The sequence below is a fragment of the Sphaerodactylus townsendi genome, linkage group LG10, assembly GCF_021028975.2.
Source record: "Sphaerodactylus townsendi isolate TG3544 linkage group LG10, MPM_Stown_v2.3, whole genome shotgun sequence".
Classification (NCBI taxonomy): domain Eukaryota; kingdom Metazoa; phylum Chordata; class Lepidosauria; order Squamata; family Sphaerodactylidae; genus Sphaerodactylus; species Sphaerodactylus townsendi.
This window is the reverse complement of record NC_059434.1, coordinates 80,943,578-80,964,652: the sequence shown is the minus strand read 5'-3', so window position 1 is coordinate 80,964,652 and position 21,075 is coordinate 80,943,578. Positions and strand designations below refer to the sequence as shown.

General features: G+C 43.6%; 1 protein-coding gene across 1 annotated transcript in view; it reads left to right on the top strand.

Annotated features, from left to right (window-relative positions):
• Positions 1–21,075, top strand: part of SHROOM3 (shroom family member 3) — a 228,812-nt gene that overhangs the window by 160,512 nt on the left and 47,225 nt on the right. Inside the window, 1 exon segment of the mRNA XM_048508765.1 lies at positions 15,182–15,313. Within this exon segment, the coding sequence (XP_048364722.1) occupies positions 15,182–15,313 (132 nt within the window).

The window sequence follows — 21,075 nt, the reverse complement described above, 5'->3', positions numbered from 1 at the left end:
ATCTGTGAGCGTTCAGAATATATTGACAGGGTGAGGCGGATGCATGCGTCTTCTGTCCATCTTTTCTTCCTGTGAAGGGGAATGTTATCTCTTCCCTAGTGTTCTGAGGGGTAATGATATATCCCTTGCTTTTATACTTAGGCCCCTTCCGCACACGCAAAATAATGCGTTTTCAAACCACTCACAACCTTGGTGAGTTCCGCAGGGCCTGTAAGACGGAGCTGTTCCGCCGGGCCTTTGGAGGAACCGGCCGCTGATGGTGCCCCCTTCCCCCCCCCCTTTCATGGCCCTCTACATCTGGGCCGTTTGTCATTCAACGGGACCTGCCATTCCTCCCTCTTGGGGAGAGGATTTTGGATATGGAGCTGCTGGACGCCATTTATTTTTATGCTAGTATTTTTGTATCGTATTTATGAGGTCTAGCTTTTACTGTTTTATTGCTGCTTTTAAAGATTTAGCCATTTTATGTTATATTATGTTTATTGTTGTACACCGCCCAGAGCCCCTCGGGGATAGGGCGGTATAAAAATCTAATAGATAGATAGATAGATAGATAGATAGATAGATAGATAGATAGGTAGGTAGGTAGGTAGGTAGGTAGGTAGGTAGGTAGGTAGGTAGGTAGGTAGGTAGGTAGATAGATAGATAGATAGATAGATAGATAGATAGATAGATAGATAGATAGATAGATAGATAGATAGATAGATAGATAGATTGATTGTTTGCAAGTGGATTTTGCTATTCCGCACAGCTTCAAACAGCACTGAAAACAGTTTGAAAGTGCATTATTCTGCATGTGCGGAATGAGCCTTAGTGAAAAGACAAAATGCTGTATGCAGCATACTAGTAAAAAAAACCCCTTCCTCTCCTGCCTCTCAAAGCCATCTATATTTTGGAATAGTTAACGAAGGGATGTATGTATTGTACAAGCTCTGGGTGATTTTTTTGTGCAAGTATGGGAGCTGACATTGAAACCAGCTACCCAAGATCTTTTGGGGTTTGTTTTGTGCCTAGAGGCAAGTTTCTAGTCCTTATGGATATATAGAAAAGTTTGGAAAACTGTGCAAGAAGCAGACTAGTAAAACCCGAGTCTTGGCATTCATTAATTCCCTTTGCAATACTAAAATAGATATACCGGTATATATCCGTTTCCTAATTATCTTTGCTAGAGGCATCGGCAAGGGACCCCACACCCATAAACTCTAAAACTCTGTCCATCATTTCTCAAGGTAGCTTACTTAATGTAATTAGCTTTGGGGATTATGCTCTCATCTTCTCGCTAAATTTAAATCTTTTTTTTGATTCCTTGGCATTCTCTTCCCTCCAATAATTCACATTACTTCCTCCTGTGTACTTGTTTCCCTTTCAGAGAGCCCAGATTAAAGTTTTTCCTTACTGGACATGTTTCCCTTTCCAGCCTCTTTCCCTTCCACCTTTGTATCACGTTTCTCTGAAGGAGGGGGAAAAGAAAACAGAGAATGGGATAGTTACTTAATATATTCGTGATATGGTAAAAGTCTATTCTCGTGAGCATTTTTGAGATGGTATAAGCTTCCCGCAGAGACCATGGGCCCTTCAGTTTCATATGATGGCGACATTGATATCTGAACTGAGCCAGTGTTGGGAAAAAAATGTGGATTCTGTTATGGCAGGGGAACAGTCTTAAAATAATCTGTTGAGGCCTGAGCCGGAAAAGGAAATGGTATATTTAGGAAGTTTTGGGATTTCCAGCTGGTTTTTTTTTAAAAAAAGAAAATCTTTTTCTGACTTCTTTGCCTTTAAACAGCAGTCAAATATGTAGAAATGTAACAACTGCCACATGGGGATATAAATAAATGAATAAATGCAGAAGTGCAAATCCATGCACCTGCTTAAAACCTGCATCCTTTTGTTTCCCAGAGGGATGCGACAAAGTGTGGTGAAAGTGAGCAGCTGTGCTCAGTATTCAGGAAACAAATCTCCATTCTTTAGCAAAGTTAGCAAGTACAGGAGCTCTCTACCTGGGATACCTCTCGCTTTTCGTTGTGAATGGTGACCTTGCATTGTTTGTTTGTTTATTAATTATTAAACTTGTATACCGCCCTCCCATGGAGGGCTCAGGGCAGTTCACAACAGACAAATAAAATAAACAGGTAAATAAATAAACAAATTCCGTACATTTAGTACTGATCCTTATTAAAATACAGCGCTCAAATTATAACATACCATTATCTTGTCTACATCTGAGTTTTATGCGGTCTTCACACCTGTGCCTCTTGTGTTTTGTACCTTCATGCACTGCTGTTGATGTTTCTTGATTTTGATAACTGTGCATACGTATACACACCTGTCTGTGCGCTGAGGCTATAGTTCACGCACCTTGCGTATCTTGAGTGTATCTGAATTTTATGGAGAAATCTTATCGCCCGCGCTTCTTGGATTTCGTAATCTTTGCACACGGCTGTTGACATTGCTTGATTTTGATAACTGGGGACACACCTGCCTGCCAACTAAAAATAGATTTCATACACCTGAGGCAGCTCTAGTCTGCAAAAGGGCATCCCACAATCAATCTGTTAGTTTGTAATGTGCCCTGAAACTCTTTCCTTGTTTTTAAGATCAGGAATATCTCCTGAAGCTAACACAGCTCTGACCTGCCACGTAACCAAGGTCATACACAGTAATCTCTCTGGAATTATCCTTCTCTTCCCTGCTGCGACAAGGAAGTCCCTTGAAAACCAGAGCAGAGAAAGCAGCCGGTTTGCCATCTGGAGCTTTCCTTAACCTTGAGGCATGAGGATATGGAGGGTTAAACCCAAAGAGCTGTCTTTATCTCACTCGTTTGAGCCCAGACGACTGGGCAGGGGTTTTAGGACACTGTGTGACATTGTGTAACACACAACCCCCTCAAAGATAGGGGCAAGATACGGCGCATGTGGAAGACTTAACCCCTTTGCATTTTTCCAGCTGCAAAATTCTCACTTTAAACCACTGTTGCCTTGTTAAATCTTACAGTGTTTGGCTTGTCTGGCAAAATGTGTGGGAATTCCCTATTGGTGCATTTTAGGCAAGATTTTGTAGGATTGGATTCTCTTGTTAGAAATATACAAGTCAGGTCTGGCAGGATATGTACCTTTTAATAGAAAAAAACCCCTTATTTAATCTTATTAATAGAAACAAAAAAAAATTACCTTCCTTCAAGTGACTATTTTAGAGTGGGTGGAATTTTAATTTCCGTGAAACATGCAATGGACAGATTTGCAATTAGGAGGATAAGAGAATCAATCTTAGATCTGATCTTTAATTACTGTTAATTCATCTATACTCCACCTTTCTCTCTGAAACTCGAGTCAAATTACAAATGTCATAGAACTTCTCAGTCCATTACAAAGCAATAACATTTGCAAGTCAGACAATGTGATAACAGCAAGGATTCCTAGTAAAACAACGCTATTCGATCAGCAAGCAGATTTCAAAGTAGGATACCTGGTATTTGGAGCTCTAGCAGCAAAGATTCACAATGGTACAAGCAACAACATAGCCAATGTGGTAGGAGTTGGGACTCAAAGGAATTCGGGAAATAAAAAATACACATTTATTCCCTTTAATAGAGGTCACCTCCTGAGCTGCCCCGTTACATCACATCATTACTCCTCCAAAGAATGCCTACTGTAATGTAATCTAAATTAATCTACTCCAAATTATTAGAGTATAAAATCTAACAAATGAAAAGCAGCAGACACAAATCGGAAAAACTGGCATTTGTGCCTTGCGTTGAACTACAGTTCTATCGGTGCTTCTCTTACATTGCGCCTTGAACGGGGCTGAGATCAGTATAGGCAGATTCCGTTTAAAAGCTGTTTTATTTGGCACTATTTAAGAACATCAGAAAGAGCCTGCTGGTTCAGACCAGAGTCCATCTAGTCCAGCACTCTGCTACTCCCAGTGGCCCACCAGGTGCCTTTGGGAGCTCACATGCAGGAGGTGAAAGCAATGGCCTTCTGCTGCTGCTGCTCCTGAGCACCTGGTCTGCTAAGGCATTTGCAATCTCAGATCAAGGAGGATCAAGATTGGTAGCCATAGATCGACTTCTCCTCCATAAATCTGTCCAAGCCCTTTTTAAAGCTATCCAGGTTAGTGGCCATCACCACCTCCTGAGGCAGCATATTCCAAAAAACCAATTGCGTGTTGTGTGAAGAAGTGTTTCCTTTTATTAGTCCTAATTCTTCCCCCCAGCATTTTCAATGTATGCCCCCTGGTTTTAGTATTGTGAGAAAGAAAGAACAATGTCAACATTTTCTACCCCAAGCATAATTTAAGGATTCTTTTTAATATGGAACATCAGCAGTGTAAAGAAGACAGGTCATTTCAACATTTTATATCTTTCATTATCCTTTCTGCTCAGGATGGGCACCTTCTCCATATAAAACTTTTTTAAAATCTGTAAAATATCAACAAATCATAGGGTTAATGGGAAAAAAATTAAAACCAGCACTGAAAATAAAGAGCAAGTAAATACAAGTTGGGGTAAGTGAGTGAGAGGGTGGTATTCCCTGCTCTAGTGTTGGGGGAGATGCTCATGAATTCCAAAAGTGTTCCTTTGTCACTTGACTGATGATCCAGCCAGTCTTGAAGACCTTTTAAGTTCCTTTGACATACATATCTATATCTATATGTGTGTGTGTATCTGTACTCTGTCTCTGAAAAAGATGCGATCAGTTGAGATATAGTGGTTGAGAAAATTGGATGCTTCCGCATTAGAATATAGTCCCGAACAAATATGAGAGTTATCATTCATTTTTATGCGCTCCCTTTGTCAAAGCCATTATTTTGTGCATTATTAAACATGGTACTTTGATACAAGAGCATTTATAGTTCGTTGCATGACTGTCATCAAACTTTCAAACAAATGGGGGTGGGGGGCAGGGCTAGGTAGACATTAGGACCCAGATGGAGTATTCTACAGCAGAAGGTCCAGCATGTTGAGTTTTGTGGCAGAGGAATATACAATATATGAACACCTTTTTATGAGACTCTCTATGAGTGAGTCATACACATATACCTCCAGGGGTTCGCTGGGTACCTACTGTCTTGGAGTTTTGGTGCCAGCTTCATCCAAGCATTTGGCTGACTTCCCTGCTGGCAGGGCCCTCAGGGACATCTGCATACCCCTCATTTTTGTTACACATGTGTCCAGACTTCCCTCTGTGATACACCTCTGAAGATGCCAGCCACAGATGCGGGTGAAACGTTATGAACAAGATCCACCAGACCACAGCCCGGAAAACCCATCACAACCAGTTGAATCCAGCCGTGAAAGCCTTCGACAATACAGAGACTGTAAATCATTGCTTCCCAAACTCGCATGTTCCTTGACAACCAATTTCCCTAAAATTGTACCCCCACATTAGCTAACCGGTCCCCTCCCATCCATTTGGGGCATACAATTGGGGGTACATGTCCCCCAGATTGGGAACCACTGCGGTAAATAATGGTCTCTCTTTTTGTAAGAAGGAAACGTGAAAGAAAAATGGGTCTCGTTGTTCCAACCAAGCCTGTAGGTGAACAGGCCAGAGGAGAAGAAAACCTCGTTGAGTGAGGGTCGAAGTAATGTGTGTGGGGAAGACAGGATGGATACGCCGCGATGTGAGACGAATTCTCTGTGAGCAGTGATGCAGAAAATGTTGGGGTCACGGTGGTGAGATGAGAGATTTTGAGATACTGGAGGACTCTGAGAAGTCACTTGTTCACCTATTCATCTCCAATTAAAAACTGGAAGAGGCGCTTGGAGAGCTGCTACCGGACAGAGTGACGGCTGCTGATAGACTAATGGTCCAACGATGGTATCAGGCGGACTTGTGTCTGCTGTGATCTGTACTGTTTGGCGCCCTCCAGGTCTGCCTAGTTCTCTGCTTGATCTCTGTCGCGCTTAGAAGAAGATGCTGCGATTCTCATATCCCACTTCTGTCTCACTGCAATTAGAGTATCTGCAGCTCATCCCAGCAGTGCAGGCTGAATTCTCTCCCTTCTTCCCAAGCACTGAGTTCTAATGCTGTCTTAATGAGCGGTTGAAATGTTTTGATTATATTTTGTATGCGTGATATTTTTATTGAGACAGATTCTAGTGGGACAAGTCACCATGTTAGCTTTCTGTAGCAAAAGATTTTCCTAGTGTGTTTCCCAGTGTTGCCCTATGTACCACCTGCTTCTCCTCCATAACCCCTCCCGGGGTTAGGACCGGACACCATCCATCTAATTAATGGGTGGGTCATCGTTGCTACTGATTTTACTGTATTTATTGATTTTATTGGGGTTATTCGATTTGTTCTTTCTTTTTAGTTGCCTATTGTTTTCCTGTTTGGCTTGTACACCGCTCTGAGCCCTTCGCGGGTGGAGCGGTCTATCAAATTGAATGAATGAATGAATGAATGAATGAATGAATGAATGAATGAATGAATGAATGAAATCAGAAGCCATTTAAAACCTTGCAGTTATTTTGTACTTGTTTGTCAGCCTTTGACTTTCATTACACTCACCATGTGCATGTGTGCTTCTGCACACACATACACAAATTCTCGTCCACATACCAGAATACACTTTAGGCCAGTCTTGTGTTTGCTTATTTAATTCGTTGAAAATGCTGGGGGGAAGAATTAGGACTAATAAAAGGAAACACTTTTTCACACAACACGTGATTGGTGTTTGGAATATGCTGCCACAGGAGGTGGTGATGGCCACTAACCTAGATAGCTTTAAAAAGGACTTATGGAGGAGAAGTCGATCTATGGCTACCAATCTTGATCCTCCTTGATCTGAGATTGCAAATGCCTTAGCAGACCAGGTGCTCAGGAGCAGCAGCAGCAGAAGGCCATTGCTTTCACCTCCTGCATGTGAGCTCCCAAAGGCACCTGATGGGCCACTGGGAGTAGCAGAGAGCTGGACTAGATGGACTCTGGTCTGATCCAGCAGGCTAGTTCTTATGTTCTTATGTTCTAATCCAGACCAGTGGTATTTGCTCTGTGCTCTGTGGCTCATGTGGTTTGTTCTTATTTCCCATCAATCAAAATTGTACCCCCACAAGGCCAGCACTTCGGGGAGTCTGACAGCTTATCCATTCCTCTGGTAGCAGCTCACTCAACATGGGAAATGCCTGCCAGTCATAAGCTCCAATGGGCAAGGGTCTTGCCCACTTTCCAGAAACATGAGGCAGGTGCCATATTGGAGAACAGTGTTCAGAAGAGCCACATGTGGCTTCCAAGCCATTCAGTAATTGTCATTGATCTGGACATTTTCCAGGGATTCAGATACAGGGCTTTTCCTCATTCTAATTTTCTTCACATATGAATTCCTATTTCTTTAGGGGTGGGGGAAGATTTCAGTCCCGTGTGTGTGTTTTGCTTCCTCTCGTAGCATGGCCCACTACTTATATTTTCTAACTAACCCCTGCTCAAGGAGAGCCTTCACAATTGCTAGATTCAATGTCATGCCATCTGCCTTACTACATGGCAGGTTTAATAACTTGGAAAAATCTAAAAGGTTGTGTAGCTGTAATTCTAAGGTAGTTGAAACATTGGCTCTCCAGCTATTACATTGCACTAAATTTGCTAAAATTAGATCTAAATGTGTCAATCTACACCCTCTCTTCCATTCTGAGTTAACAGATTTGATTAGATTATTTCTCTTGTTGAATAACTCTGATTCTGTTTTTTGTGAAGAGGTTGCAAGCTTTGTTATGGAAATAATTCAGAGCCAGTAATAATATGTATTTATCTGAGGTTATCCTTTTTGCCTTTTAAAATTTTTATGTTTGTTGTGCTTTGTTGCTGTTGTTCTATGTATGCCAATAAAGGCTTTGCTTTGCTTCCTCTCGTAGTTGATTCAATATCACACAGGTTTAAGGCTGGCTAAAAACCTGCAGTTTAAATCTTCAGGCACATAGAGCAGACATAGACATGTGTAACATTGAATTAACCAGTGGGGTTTTTTTTGGGGGGGGGCACATTCAGAGCCAGAAACCCCCACTCCCCAAGAAACAAGAATTACATTCGAGGAAAATGAGAAAAAGCCTTCAGCTACATAGCTTTTCAGTCTGTAAGGGCTTTTCTGTGGAGCTCCTTAAAAGAAAGGCTGGATTTTTAAAAAATGAATAAATTAATAGAGCAGAAAGTTTATTGATGCAATTCCAAGAAAAGGAGCTCTGTGTGGATTTAGAACTCTGTATGCATCGAGACCTGTTTTCCACAAGCGAATGGGTTGTACAACTGCTGCCGTTTTTAATGCTGTTCTATGCAAACACTCCCTGTAAGTAGAACACTAGGACATAGGAACACGTTTCCTAGACTAGCCCTTCCTGCAGTGATAATTCTCTACTTATGGGGATTATGCTTTGTTGGGATTTATTTTATTTTGTTTGTGTGCGTGCGTTTACTTAGGGAGAGCATATAATTCTCGTCCAACAGTCTGGAATGGAACAGTCTGTTCTACCTTGCCGTTTTTCTACCTCATTCTGTTCCATGGGTCACCTCAAGTTAACTTAGGCCCCTTCCGCACATGCAGAATAATGCACTTTCAATCCACTTTCAGTGCGCTTTGCAGTTGGATTTTACTGTGCGGAATAGCAAAATCCACTTTCAAACAATACTAGGGTACTAGTGACTTAGGAATATTATAATACTAGTGACACAGAGGCAGGCAATGGCAAACCATCTCCGTTAATCTCTTGCCTTGAAAATCCACACAGGGTCATCATAAGTCAGCAGTGACTTAACAAAAAGAAATATGTGTTTTTATTACTTACGGTTTTAACCTTGGTGGCCTTGGGAATGATGGAGAGACAGGGTAAAAAATTTTTAATATAAACCAATACGTTGAAGGTGCAGGGACCTACTTCTAAGTAATGAAAATTCCATTGATTCCAGTAGGATTCGGAGCAACTTTCTCTCTCTTGCACCCAATACCCAGTGGTGGGATTCAGCAGGTTCGTACCACTTCGGCAGAACCGGTTGTTAAAATGGTGCTTGTAAACAACCAGTTGTTAAATTATTTGAATCCCACCACTGCCCATACCATTAAACTCAAGAAAATATCCATAGATATCCATACCATTAAACTCAAGAAAATATCCATAGATATAAATATCCATAGATGTATAGCATGTAGTAACGCATGAAATTCCAAAGGCACAATGGGAGCAGTAGGTATAAATAAACAGCAAATGGCTAGCTGCATTTTAATGGGGGTCGATTTTAACTTATAGAGCCATATTTAATAACTATTTAAAATTTTTGATTTTATTTGTGCTCTATCTATTTGTTTGTTCGCCGCCCTGAGCCCTTCGGGGGAGGGCGGTTTATAAATATAATAATAATAATAATAATAATAATAACAACAACAACAACAACAACAACAATAGCAGTGATCTTTGGGGGGGGAGAAAAGGGGGGGCACAAGATGTATCATTAGGACAGAGCTCCGACTGAAATAATTCGCGAAAGATTTTATGTATGCTTTAAAAGGAAGAACGAATGCGAGTCAGTTCTTTTCATGGTTTAACATTTGTGACTGTAACTATGAATAGGACTGTGGGTATTTGGCTCTGTGCTGTGAATGCTTGGAATCTGGTGCAAAAATTTTTTTATCTCAAGAAGCTTTTTTTTAAAAAAAATAAAGGCATATTTTGATCCTTAGAGGGTTCACTTAAAAAATGTGTGGCATTGAGCCCAATACATCAGCAATTCTCCCAAGCAGGCACAACTGGATACAGATCTAGATAACAAATCCTGACCTATTGGGAATAGGATTTATTCACTGGTGGAAATGATGTTGTACAACCTTCTAGGAATTCCTCTCAATTCAATGGTTTTTACCATAGAGTTGGAGGGGGGATTCCTACAGCATCATGCCGTTCTGTTTCCTGCCACCCCAGATGCTCCTGCTTCTCCACTGAGCAAAGGGGGTGGGTGGAGAAGTGGCAGGACGATAAGTTCAGTCCAGTCTTTTAACCCCAACATTGGCCCATCCAGTGGTGGGATCCAAAAATTTTAATAATAGGTTCCGATGGTGGTGGGATTCAAACAGTGGCGCCGCCGCACACACGCACCTCCAGTCCCTATTGGGCAGGGAGGTTGCTTTAGTAACCCCTTCTCAGCACTCAGAAAAAATTAGTAACCACTTCTAGAGAAGTGGTGAGAACTGGTTGGATCCCACCTCTGGGCCCATCCCATGACTTCCTTTGGAAACTGACCTACACAGCTCAATGACTTCCTTTGGGATTTGCCTTTAGCATTAAACAATCCCATGCATAATTTGTTTAGCAAAATGCCCTTTGAGAATTGTTCTGTCTCATTCACATTAAATAAGCATAATGGTACAGCAAACAAACAAACATTACAACAAAGCAGTACTTTCTGCCACCATATTTATTGTGGACGAATTAGTCACATTTAAACAATATATTTTTTGTATTGTTGAAGGCTTTCACGGCTGGAATTACTTGGATATTGAAGGTTTTACAGGTTGTATGGCCGTGTTCCAGTAATATTTTCTCCTGACATTTCGCCGCATCTGTGGCTGGCATCTTCAGAGGATCTGGTAGAAGTAAAGCAAGTGGGGCATATATACCTGTGAAATGCCCAGGGTGGGAGAAAGAACCATTTGCACTTGTTAAAAGTGTTAAAGGTGCAGTTTTGCAAGTGTAATTTGCATGCGTTAAACGGAATTCCCCCATTTTAGCATTTGTATGTGACACTGAAGTAGCATAATCAGTTAGTAAGGGAATTTGCATAGCAGTTTGCCTGTGCGTAGATTTTTGCCTGAAAAAAATGAATATGGAAATTAACTTTATCTAAGAGGTTGGCTAGGTTGCCCAGTTTGGACACTATCTGACAACCTCCCACCATTAAGAAGAAGAAGAAGAGTTTGGATTTATATCCCCCCCCTTCTCTCCTGTAGGAGACTCAAAGGGGCTTACAATCTCCTTGCCCTTCCCCCCTCACAACAAACACCCTGTGAGGTGGGTGGGGCTGAGAGAGCTCCGAGAAGCTGTGACTAGCCCGAGGTCACCCAGCTGGCGTGTGTGGGAGTGCACAGGCTAATCTGAATTCCCCAGATCAGCCTCCACAGCTCAGGTGGCAGAGCGGGGAATCAAACCCGGTTCCTCCAGATCAGATACACGAGCTCTTAACCTCCTACGCCACTGCTGCTCCTTGGTCAACTGCTGCTTTTCAATGAGGGGGGGGGAATGGGGTGGGACAGCATCCTATGATGTGGTTTGCAGGCCCAAGGTGAGAAGTGGCATTTGTAGAGCAAACAGCCAAGACAGGTGAAACCTGGAGGAAGGGTCAAGCCACTGAAGGCAGCCTCGGAGGGCAAAGGTGACAGACCAAACCACCTCGTGCAAGGATGCCATTCGGGTCTCTCTGTCTCCCTCCCAGGAGGGAAACGCTGCAGCCGGTTCTGTTTCTGCTGCAATGCAGAGGCTTAACATTCTTCCCCGGCACGTGGGGAGGGGTGAGTGTTAAGGGAAGGGGTTTCGAGGCCCACAAAATAGGCAGCCCTTTCTTTCCCTCACCGCAATGGAATCTCAGCTATCCCAAATATCCCAAAGCCTTGCAGGTCGGCACCGTAAGCCCATGAGGGAGAACAATTGCATCCGGCCCTTTTCTTCTCCGGGATTCACATAACTGAAGGGACGGAATGTTTCCCTCGCACAGATTTATGTTCTGTCTTTTCTATCGACTTTGTCGCATTCTAACACGGGGGACTCGGGTTCAGAATAATCTTCCTGCATGATGGAAAAACACACGTCGTTTTTATCAAGGGCAAGGGGATTAATCAGAATGTGGTCTGATTAATTCTGGTGTTCCTCGTAAGACCGCTCATGTCGACTGGACACTTGGTTCTTAAAGGTCTCTTTCCCCAAACTACCAAACCTCCTTTGGCATAAGGGATTTGTCTGGTTTCACTGATGCCCCTCAGCGAAGAGGTAGATCGGACTTCATTATCTGATTACATTTTTATTCTGCCTATCATCTAGTGGTCCCTGGCCCCTCGGTGATGCGGCCCCTCGGTGATGCGGCTGGCCTCCACGCGGGCCAGGGCCTTTACGGCTCTGGCCCCGGCCTGGTGGAACGCTCTCCCTCCAACTGTCCGGGCCCTGCGGGACCTTGGCGAGTTCTGCAGGGTCTGTAAGACGGAGCTGTTCCGCCAGGCCTTTGGAGGAACTGGCCGCTGATGGTGCCCCACCCCTTCTTTGGCCCCTGACATCCGGGCCACCTGTCATCCAATGAGACTCGCCATCCCTCCCTTTTGGGGAGGGAATTTTGATAACAGAATGCTGGACGCCACTCATATTTTTATTGAGATTTACTGCATAATTATTAGAGTTAGTTTTTATGGTTTTTATCGCTGCTTTTAAATGTTTTAGCTATCCTATATTGTATTATTTCTATATGTTGTACACCGCCCGGAGCCCTTCGGGGATGGGGCGGTATAAAAGCCTAAGAAATAAATAAAATAAATAAAAATAAAAAAAGGTTAATGGGGATTGCCAACTCTGTAAAGTCTTAGAGAATTGAGGGTGGAGCCTAAGGAAGGCAAGGTATGAGGACAGGTGAGTCCTGGACCAGGTGAAATTCCAGAGCAGCCATTTCCTTCAGGGAAAGTTATCTCTGTCATCAGGAGACCAGTCATATTCCCAGGGGATCTCCAGTTGGTAATTCTACCATTTTCCCAGTGCAGGAAGCTTCAACTCACAGAGAAATTACTATCCCAAGTCACTCTGTGAGCTCCATGACCCAGGAAGGAGGGGTATTAACCAGACTCTTCCCCCTTCCTGGCCATTATCTTGCCCAGAGAAGTGAGGTGAATATCTGATCATATAGAGAAAAAGTAGCCCTTTACCCTCTCTTTGTTCCAGGGAATCCATCCTGGAGGGACAAGATTTGGGGAGTCAGACGCCGGGAAGGAACCTGGCATTATATATGCAAAGAATTGTTGAGCCAAATTCTTGTGGGCGAAGATATGAAGGGTGGGAGCTGGAATATTAAACAGTAAATATTAACATATTATTTACACGGCTCGCTTTTAATAGCACAGGCCTCCTACGTTTGATACCACACGTAATTGGATTGTTTGTGGTCACGGCTGTGTTGTTCAAAGGCTCTGACATATTTGCTAAGAGATTCCTTCCTGACTGTCAAAACTTGGCCTCATGGTGTAAATTTTCATGATTGAGTCTTGTTTCATTTTCCTTCACGGGGAACAGAACTATAATGGTGTTCAGTCAGTAAGCTCGCATTAGCCCTGGTCTCTGTGTAGATATTATGCGTTCGTTTGTGAGAAAGTCTCCGTACTGGAGATCCAAAGATACGACACCAAGAAATACTTATAGTACAAAATAGGTATTGTGTATGCTGAAGGAACAGATACTTCAGGTACAGTAGAGAGGGTATTGGAATATGTGTTCTTCTGTGAGCCAATAACAAAAGGCACAGGAGAGTTTCATTTTACTTTCATACTGATATTAAGGCCATGGTAAAGAAAAGAAAAGGCCTTTGTCTTTTGATCAGCAGTTAAGCCGTACAACAGAAATGGAGAAGTTAATTTTTAGTTTTCAAGGGAACAGTTCTAGCTTATGTAAATAACTCTGCTTTCTTGAATTTTATTTTATTTATTTAGAAAATAGTGTGTCCAATGGACACTCTGGGTATGCAGTGAAAAACAACATAGCAGCAAGAATGTTAGTTTTTAAAAAAAAAAAACAATTCACCTTGCCACATATTGTAGAGAATTAGAAAACCAAAATAATTAGGCGGGGTGGGGGAATTAAGCATTTAAGTGAGGTTTGAAATTAAGCATTAAAGGCTGAGGCGTACCTGGGACATAAAAGCTATAGTACCAGGTAAACAATCCTTGGGAGGAATTCCTTAAATGGGGTGCAACCACAGAATAGACTCTGTCTCCTGTGAACACCTGCCTGACTTGCAAAGGATGCCATACCCAAAACAGAACCTTAGATTATTATTTGTGGGAAGAGCAGTCTAAGCTACAGGAGCAGGAGCAGCAGTGGCGTAGGAGGTTAAGAGCTCGTGTATCTAATCTGGAGGAACTGGGTTTGATTCCCCGCTCTGCCGCCTGAGCTGTGGAGGCTTCTCTGGGGAATTCAGATTAGCCTGTGCACTCCCACACACGCCAGCTGGGTGACTTTGGGCTAGTCAGAGTTCTTCTGAGCTCTCTCAGCCCCACCTACCTCACAGGGTGTTTGTTGTGCGGGCGGAAGGGCAAGGAGATTGTCAGCCCCTTTGAGTCTCCTACAGGAGAGAAAGGGGGGATATAAATCCAAACTCTTCTTCTCTTCATCCATCTCGTTCCATGTATCTGTGTATGTTCTGTCGATGGTTCTTGATCATCTGCTTCTCAGGTTCTTATTTTGTAACTGTCAGGCCTTACAACCCATTGCTCACTGACTTTGAAGTAAGTGGTAAGCTGTTTTGGGAAAACAGGCGTTTTAGGCTGCACAACTGTCAGTCTGTACAATTAAGAGGACCGAAGTAGCTGGTACCATAGCTTGAAAATACGGAGACTATAATTTGAATCAGTAAAATATGAGAGTAAAATATGAATCAGACTGTATTGTTTTGAACCTCACTTATTTCAAATACTAATAATGTTGAGCCTTTCTGTTGTTATACTTTTGGGTGTCTTGTTGAATGTACCCTGTGACGAATCTTGTTGAATGTGACTTAAGTAAAAATGTTGGGTTTTATTAAAGTTATCTTATCTAATCCTGAATAGTCCTATAGTTTAGTGATTAGAACAGGGGTGTCCAACTCTGGTGCTTCAGACGTTCATGGACTACAATTCCCATCAGCCCTTGCTGGCACGGTCAATTGGCCATGAACATCTGAAGCGCCAGAGTTGGGCACCCCTGGGTTGGAGTGTCGGACTGGCATCTGGGAGACCCGGGTTTGAATCTCTGTTCTCTGTCATGGATGCTTGTTGGGGGCTCTTGGGTCAGCCACTCACTCTCAGCCTAACCTACCTCGTAGGGTTGTTGTGAGAATAAAATGGAGGAGAGGAGGAAGTAAGCCGCTTTGGGTTTCTGTTGGGGAGAAAGGTGGGACATAAATGAAACAAATGTAGAAATTATAGATATGTGAATGTACCCTCAAAATTGCTAATGTTAGATTATTTCTTTTCACAGAGATACTTTTGCAGCGGACGGACACATTGCCGTTACAGCTTCCCGTTCCCGCAGTTCAGAGTGTCTCAGGTCTGACTCGCAATGTATTAAGACAGCATGGCCAAGCGGACTTAAGCTACCGTTGAATAACAGGTGAGGAAAGCAAATATTTCTACTGTACTTGATGCTTCTTTTTTTGTACGTATCATAAAACAATACTTTTGGGCTATTTTATTTGTGTTAGTGAGATACTGCGCTGTTACTTGCAGCGTTGTTTTGGCGTAGCATTCGGGGCCAGTGAAATTTCAGAACATTTGAGAGACGCAACTTAGTAATGATACGGACCTTTTCAGAAGGTGGATATTCTAAAATTTCAAAATGGTAACTTGCTGTACTGTATCTAATAGAGTTGCCAACCTTCAGGTAGAGCCTGAAGATCGCCTGAAATTACAACCAGTCTCCAGACTAGACAGATCAGTTCCCACAGAGAAAAATGGCTGTTTTGGAGGGTGGGCTATATGGCATTAGAAGAAGAGGAGTTTGGATTTATATCCCACTTTTCTCTCCTCTAAGGAAACATAAGGTGGCGTACTCTTCCTCTCCCCACAACACACACCTTGTGAGGTAGGTGGGGCAGAGAGAGTTCCAAAGAACTGTGACTAGCCCAAGGTCACCCAGAAGAAATGTAGGAATGCGGAAACACATCTGGTTCCCCAGATAAGCCTCCGCCACTCAGGTGGAGGAGTGGGGAATCAAACCTGGTTCTCCAGATTAGAAACAACCTGTTCTTATCCACTACACCACACTGGCTCCCCTGCTGAGGTCCCTCTCCAAACCCTGTTCTACCCAGGCTCCATCCCACTCCCAAATCTCCAAGAATTTTTCAACCCAGAGTTGGCAAATCTGATACTTAATAGTGTTGATATTTTCACAAAAGTATAATTTCTGCTGTCGGCTGAAATGAGGGTCTTCTTCTCTGTCATGTGCACCAGCATGTGGAGCCTAAGAAGGGCAGGGTTTGGGGATGGAAGGGCCTTCCGTGGAATATAATGTCACAGTGTCCACCATCCAAAGCTGCCATTTTTTTTCAAGGGATGCAGATCTCTGTAACCTGGGGTCATTCCGCACATGCAGAATAATGCACTTTCAAACTGCTTTCGGTGCTCTTTGAAGCTGTGCGGAATAGCAAAATCCACTTGCAAACAGTTGTGAAAGTAGTTTGGAAACACATTATTTTGCGTGTGCGGAAGGGGCTCTGGAGACCAGTTGTAATTCTGGGAGATCTCCAGCTTCTACCTGGAGACTGGCAAACCTAAGCAGTGTCCCAACCCAGCAAAAGAGGAGTCGGCTTTGCTATGTGCCTGGACAACTTCCTCCTGGTATGCGGAATTACTAGCTGTTCCATTACCTCCCATGTCCTCTGGAGGAGGAAATTATACTCAGCAAAGACAGAGATTCTATCAAGATAATGCCTCTTCCTCTAAGACCTGACCCGTCCACCACACCTCTTCCATCCCCACATCAGAGAGGGGAAGGAGCTGCACTCTGGTGTGGTGTTCTGGGCAAAGCAGAACTGCTGTGGATATTGGCAATGGTTCTTTGGAGCTGCCTTGGTGGAGCAATGGATGGAGAGGGAGAAACAAAGACCCGGGCGACAGATGCTTGCAAAAGAAGGCTAGCCTTCAGAAGAAAAGGAAGGTGTGTGTAATTATTTTAATGTGTGTGTGTGTGAGACTTTAAATCGAGAGCTGAGTTGGAGAGAGAAAGGCGGGTGAGAGGGAGAAGAGAGCACGATATGATTGATTGATTCTGGGATGTGCATATAGACTGGCAGAAGGTGTCAGAGAGTCAGAGAGAGAAAGGAAGGGGACAGGATTTCAAAGTGGAAAGAGTGGGAGTGTCAAAACTCTAGTCAGAGAACGTTAAGGCTCTGTGTGAGCATGGCTGAAAACGTTAGGGCTTCTGAGTGAAAAGAACAAAATGAGTAAAAGCTCAGTGTGAGCGAGTCAAAGTATGCCCAAGCCCTGTGTGAGCAAAGGCTAGTGAGAAGTCATACAGCGTTGAAGCTCTGTGAGAGAGTTAGTAAAAAAGTCAGAGGGTATGCAGAGAAAGTCAGAGCGTCAATAAACTGTTAGACAAAATTAAGACAGAGTGACCTTTTCTGCAGTGGAAATGGCTGCCGAGAAAACTTCTACAGAACCTCCGGATGCTCAGATGGTGCCCTTATTCGTGCGGGATTAACTTCCTGAGGTCACAGGAAAACACTTGTTCTCTAGTCCTTACCGTAACATGTTTCCATCTTAACTTCTGTGGCATTTTGAGCATGTTGTAAGTTTTCTGGCAGTTCAATGCTAAACAGAGTTATACCTTTCTAAGCCCAAGGGCTTCCAGTGGATTTAGCAGGGGGTTACTCCATTTAGGGTTGCTCCATTGTTCCAACAGTGGCAGAGAATATGAAAGAGAGATTAGATCTTTAGACAGCAGACGCAGAGAAGCATGAAAGCAGAAGGCAAACAAAAGGAATCACCTATTTCACCTCGGTGCCTTCTCTCCACTGCAGGATATCCTGCTTCTATTTTTGCAGTGCACGTTTTCTTGATTGTACTCCCACACAGTTTCTTTTCCCATGTCTAAACCTAAATGAAGTTGCACCCTTTTAAGCCCGTTGACTTCAGTGGATTTAGAAGGGTGTAACTCTGCTGAGGACGGCAGAGTCAGTGTCACGACAGGTGCTGGCAGATCCCTGAAGATGCATGGGTAGATTTTTTTTGTTTCTGGCACGCTTCTAGATTTACCTTTTGTGATTCCCCCGCTCCTCCAATCTTTCAAAGCAGGTGCACTAGTTCATGTTGACAATGGAAAGAATGGAGGGAGAGAACAAAACCAAAGTCCCTTTCCACACATGCAGAATAATGCACTTTCAATTCACTTCCACAATTGTTTGAAAGTGGATTTTGCTAATCCGCACAGCTTCCAAGTGCATTGAGAGTGGATTGAAAGTGCATTATTCGGCATGTGCGGAAGGGGCCAAAGAGTTTTCCAATGCAGATGACAGGAACAGCTGCAACATTTGTTCCTGGTATGGAACCAACATCTGTGCTGATGCAGAGGTGCTTCTCGAAAATTTTGCTGTTTGCTTTAAAGGTGTGTTTGGGCGGTAAAACAACGTCCACATTCGCACGACGAAGCACAATGAAGCCAATTTGCTGAACTACGCTGAGCAGCATTTCAGGTCATCTTTGTGTGGCTTAAAGAGATGCCGACGCTTGTGAATAAAGATAAGCTGGAATGACAAGAATTATGCAGCTGCACCACACCATTTGCTTTTATTTATTTATCTTTTGCTGTAAAGTCATAGACGACTTATGGTGACTCCGTGGGGTTTTCAAGGCAATGAACATTTGCCATTACTTACCATTGTGTCACGCTCCTGGTATTCCTTGGAGGTTTTCCCATCCAAATACTAGCCAGGGGCAACCTTGCTTAGCTTTTGATGACATCAGGCTACCCTAGGTTGTCCAGGTCAGGGCACAGCAGAGGCATAGCTGGGCCAGAGTGCGCCCGGTGCACACTCTGTGTTTTCCACCCCCACTCCACCCCCCGCAATGCCCTGCCTCTCCGCCCCCCCTTACCTTAGTTCAGCCGGAAGGAGCGGCCTGTTCCCTTCAGGCTGAAAACGGTCTGGTGGGAACTACACTTCCCATGAGACCCTGGGGCTCGCAAGGCCTCATGGGAAGTATAGTTCCCACCAAGCCGTTTTCAGCCTGAAGAGAACAGTCTGCTTCTCCAGTCTGCACAGTTTCACTAAAGTAAGTGTGTGTGGGGGGTGGCTCCATGGGGGGGATTTTCCACCTCCCAGACATGCGCCTGGTGCAACGCCCCTTTCCCCCTGTTAGCTCCGCCTCTGGATCAAACATCTTGTTTTGGAAAGGGAGAGGGATTTCCAAAGGCATTAGTGATATTCCAAGCTGTGGGTTGAGAAATTCCTAGATATTTTTCAGGTGGAGCCTGGGGAGGAAAAGGAACTCAGAGTGATATGATGCCATGGGGTTTACCCTCCAAAGCAGCCATTATTTATTTATTTATTTATTTATTGTTTACATTTTTTATTGTTTACATTATTTATTTATTGTTTACATTGTTTACATTTTTATACCGCCCCATCCCCTAGGGGCTCAGATTAGGGGAACAGATTTCTGCCATCTGGAGATCAGTTGTAATTCTGGGAGATCCCCAGCCATTACCTGGAGGCTGACTGGTAACCCTCGGTCTAATCCAGAGAAAGGCACAATTAGATCTTCCCAGAGTATCTTGAACAAAAAAGTTGATAGATGGGGAGACAATCCTCTAAGTTGTCTGACAAATGATTAAAAAAAAAATTAGGGTTGTTGTTCTATGGTATAGAATGTATATAAGAACATAAGAACAAGCCAGCTGGATCAGGCCAGAGTCCATCTAGTCCAGCTCTCTGCTACTCGCAGTGGCCCACCAGGTGCCTTTGGGGGCTCACATGCAGGATGTGAAAGCAATGGCCTTCTGCTACTGCTGCTCCCGAGCACCTGGACTGTTAAGGCATTTGCAATCTCTGATCAAAGAGGATCAAGATTGGTAGCCATAAATCGACTTCTCCTCCATAAATCTGTCCAAGCCCCTTTTAAAGCTATCCAGGTGAGTGGCCATCACCACCTCCTGTGGCAGCATATTCCAAACATCAATCACACGTTGTGTGAAGAAGTGTTTCCTTTTATTAGTCCTAATTCTTCCCCCCAGCATTTTCAATGGATGCTCCCTGGTTCTAGTATTGTGAGAGAGAGAGAGAGAAAATTCTCTCTGTCAACATTTTCTACCCCATGCATAATTTTATAGACTTCAATCATATCCCCCCTCAGACGTCTCCTCTCCAAACTAAAGAGTCCCAAACGCTGCAGCCTCTCCTCATAGGGAAGGTGCTCCAGTCCCTCAATCATCCTCGTTGCCCTTCTCTGTTCTGTGGTTTAGAATGTATATAGGTTTTCTACCTCCAGGTGGGGCCTGCAGATTTATACTATAGTCTCGATTTCTATACTGTTTCTATACTGTAGGTAAACAACTACTTTAGAGGGTGGTCTCTATAGCATTATGCCTCCCTCTTCTTCCCAAATCCCCCAAGGAACCGTTCTCCAACCCAGAGTATTCCAACCAAGTTGATAAGAGTAGGTGTGTGTGGGTGTGGGTGTGTGTGTGTGTGTGATATTCCAAGAAAATAATCTTCCGCATTGTGTGTGTATGACAGAGGGAAAAATGGGATATATGAAATGGCCCTTCTAAATGCTTGTATGAAATCCACCACCCCCTGTCAGGAATTATTGATGGAGATTTCACAACTGCTTGGAAATGACTTTGCAGTCAGGAAGTATAGAAGAACATTTGAGTAGGAGTGAATTCCAGGCTCCGTTACGCCATCCAGAGCAAGCACACCTCTCATTTACTTGGGTAAACACAGAAAGATGAATTATGTGCCTTAGCATCGGGTGAAACTTAAATGAGACGAGGAGGAAATTATTTGCTGTTGTCCGGGAACTTGAGGGGTTTATGGTCAGATGTGAGTTGCTGAAACCCAACCTGGTTCTGTTCATCTTACCCCACTAAAGATTCCCTTCTAACTGGACACAGTGTGTAACACATTTCTCTCAGTGATACATCTCTGAACATGCCGGCCACAGATGCAGGCGAAACGTTAGGAGCAAGATCTACCAAACTGTGGCCACACAGCCTGGAAAGCCCACAACAACCATAACTCCTTGTGCTTTCTGTGCATGGATACTTGGATAAAGGCCATTTATCCTCCCCAGAGAGCATTGAGGCTTTGCGCGGCTGAAATCCTAGTGGACCTCTGAGTCCTTTAGTTTCTCTCTCCGCTGGCAAAGGAGACAAAT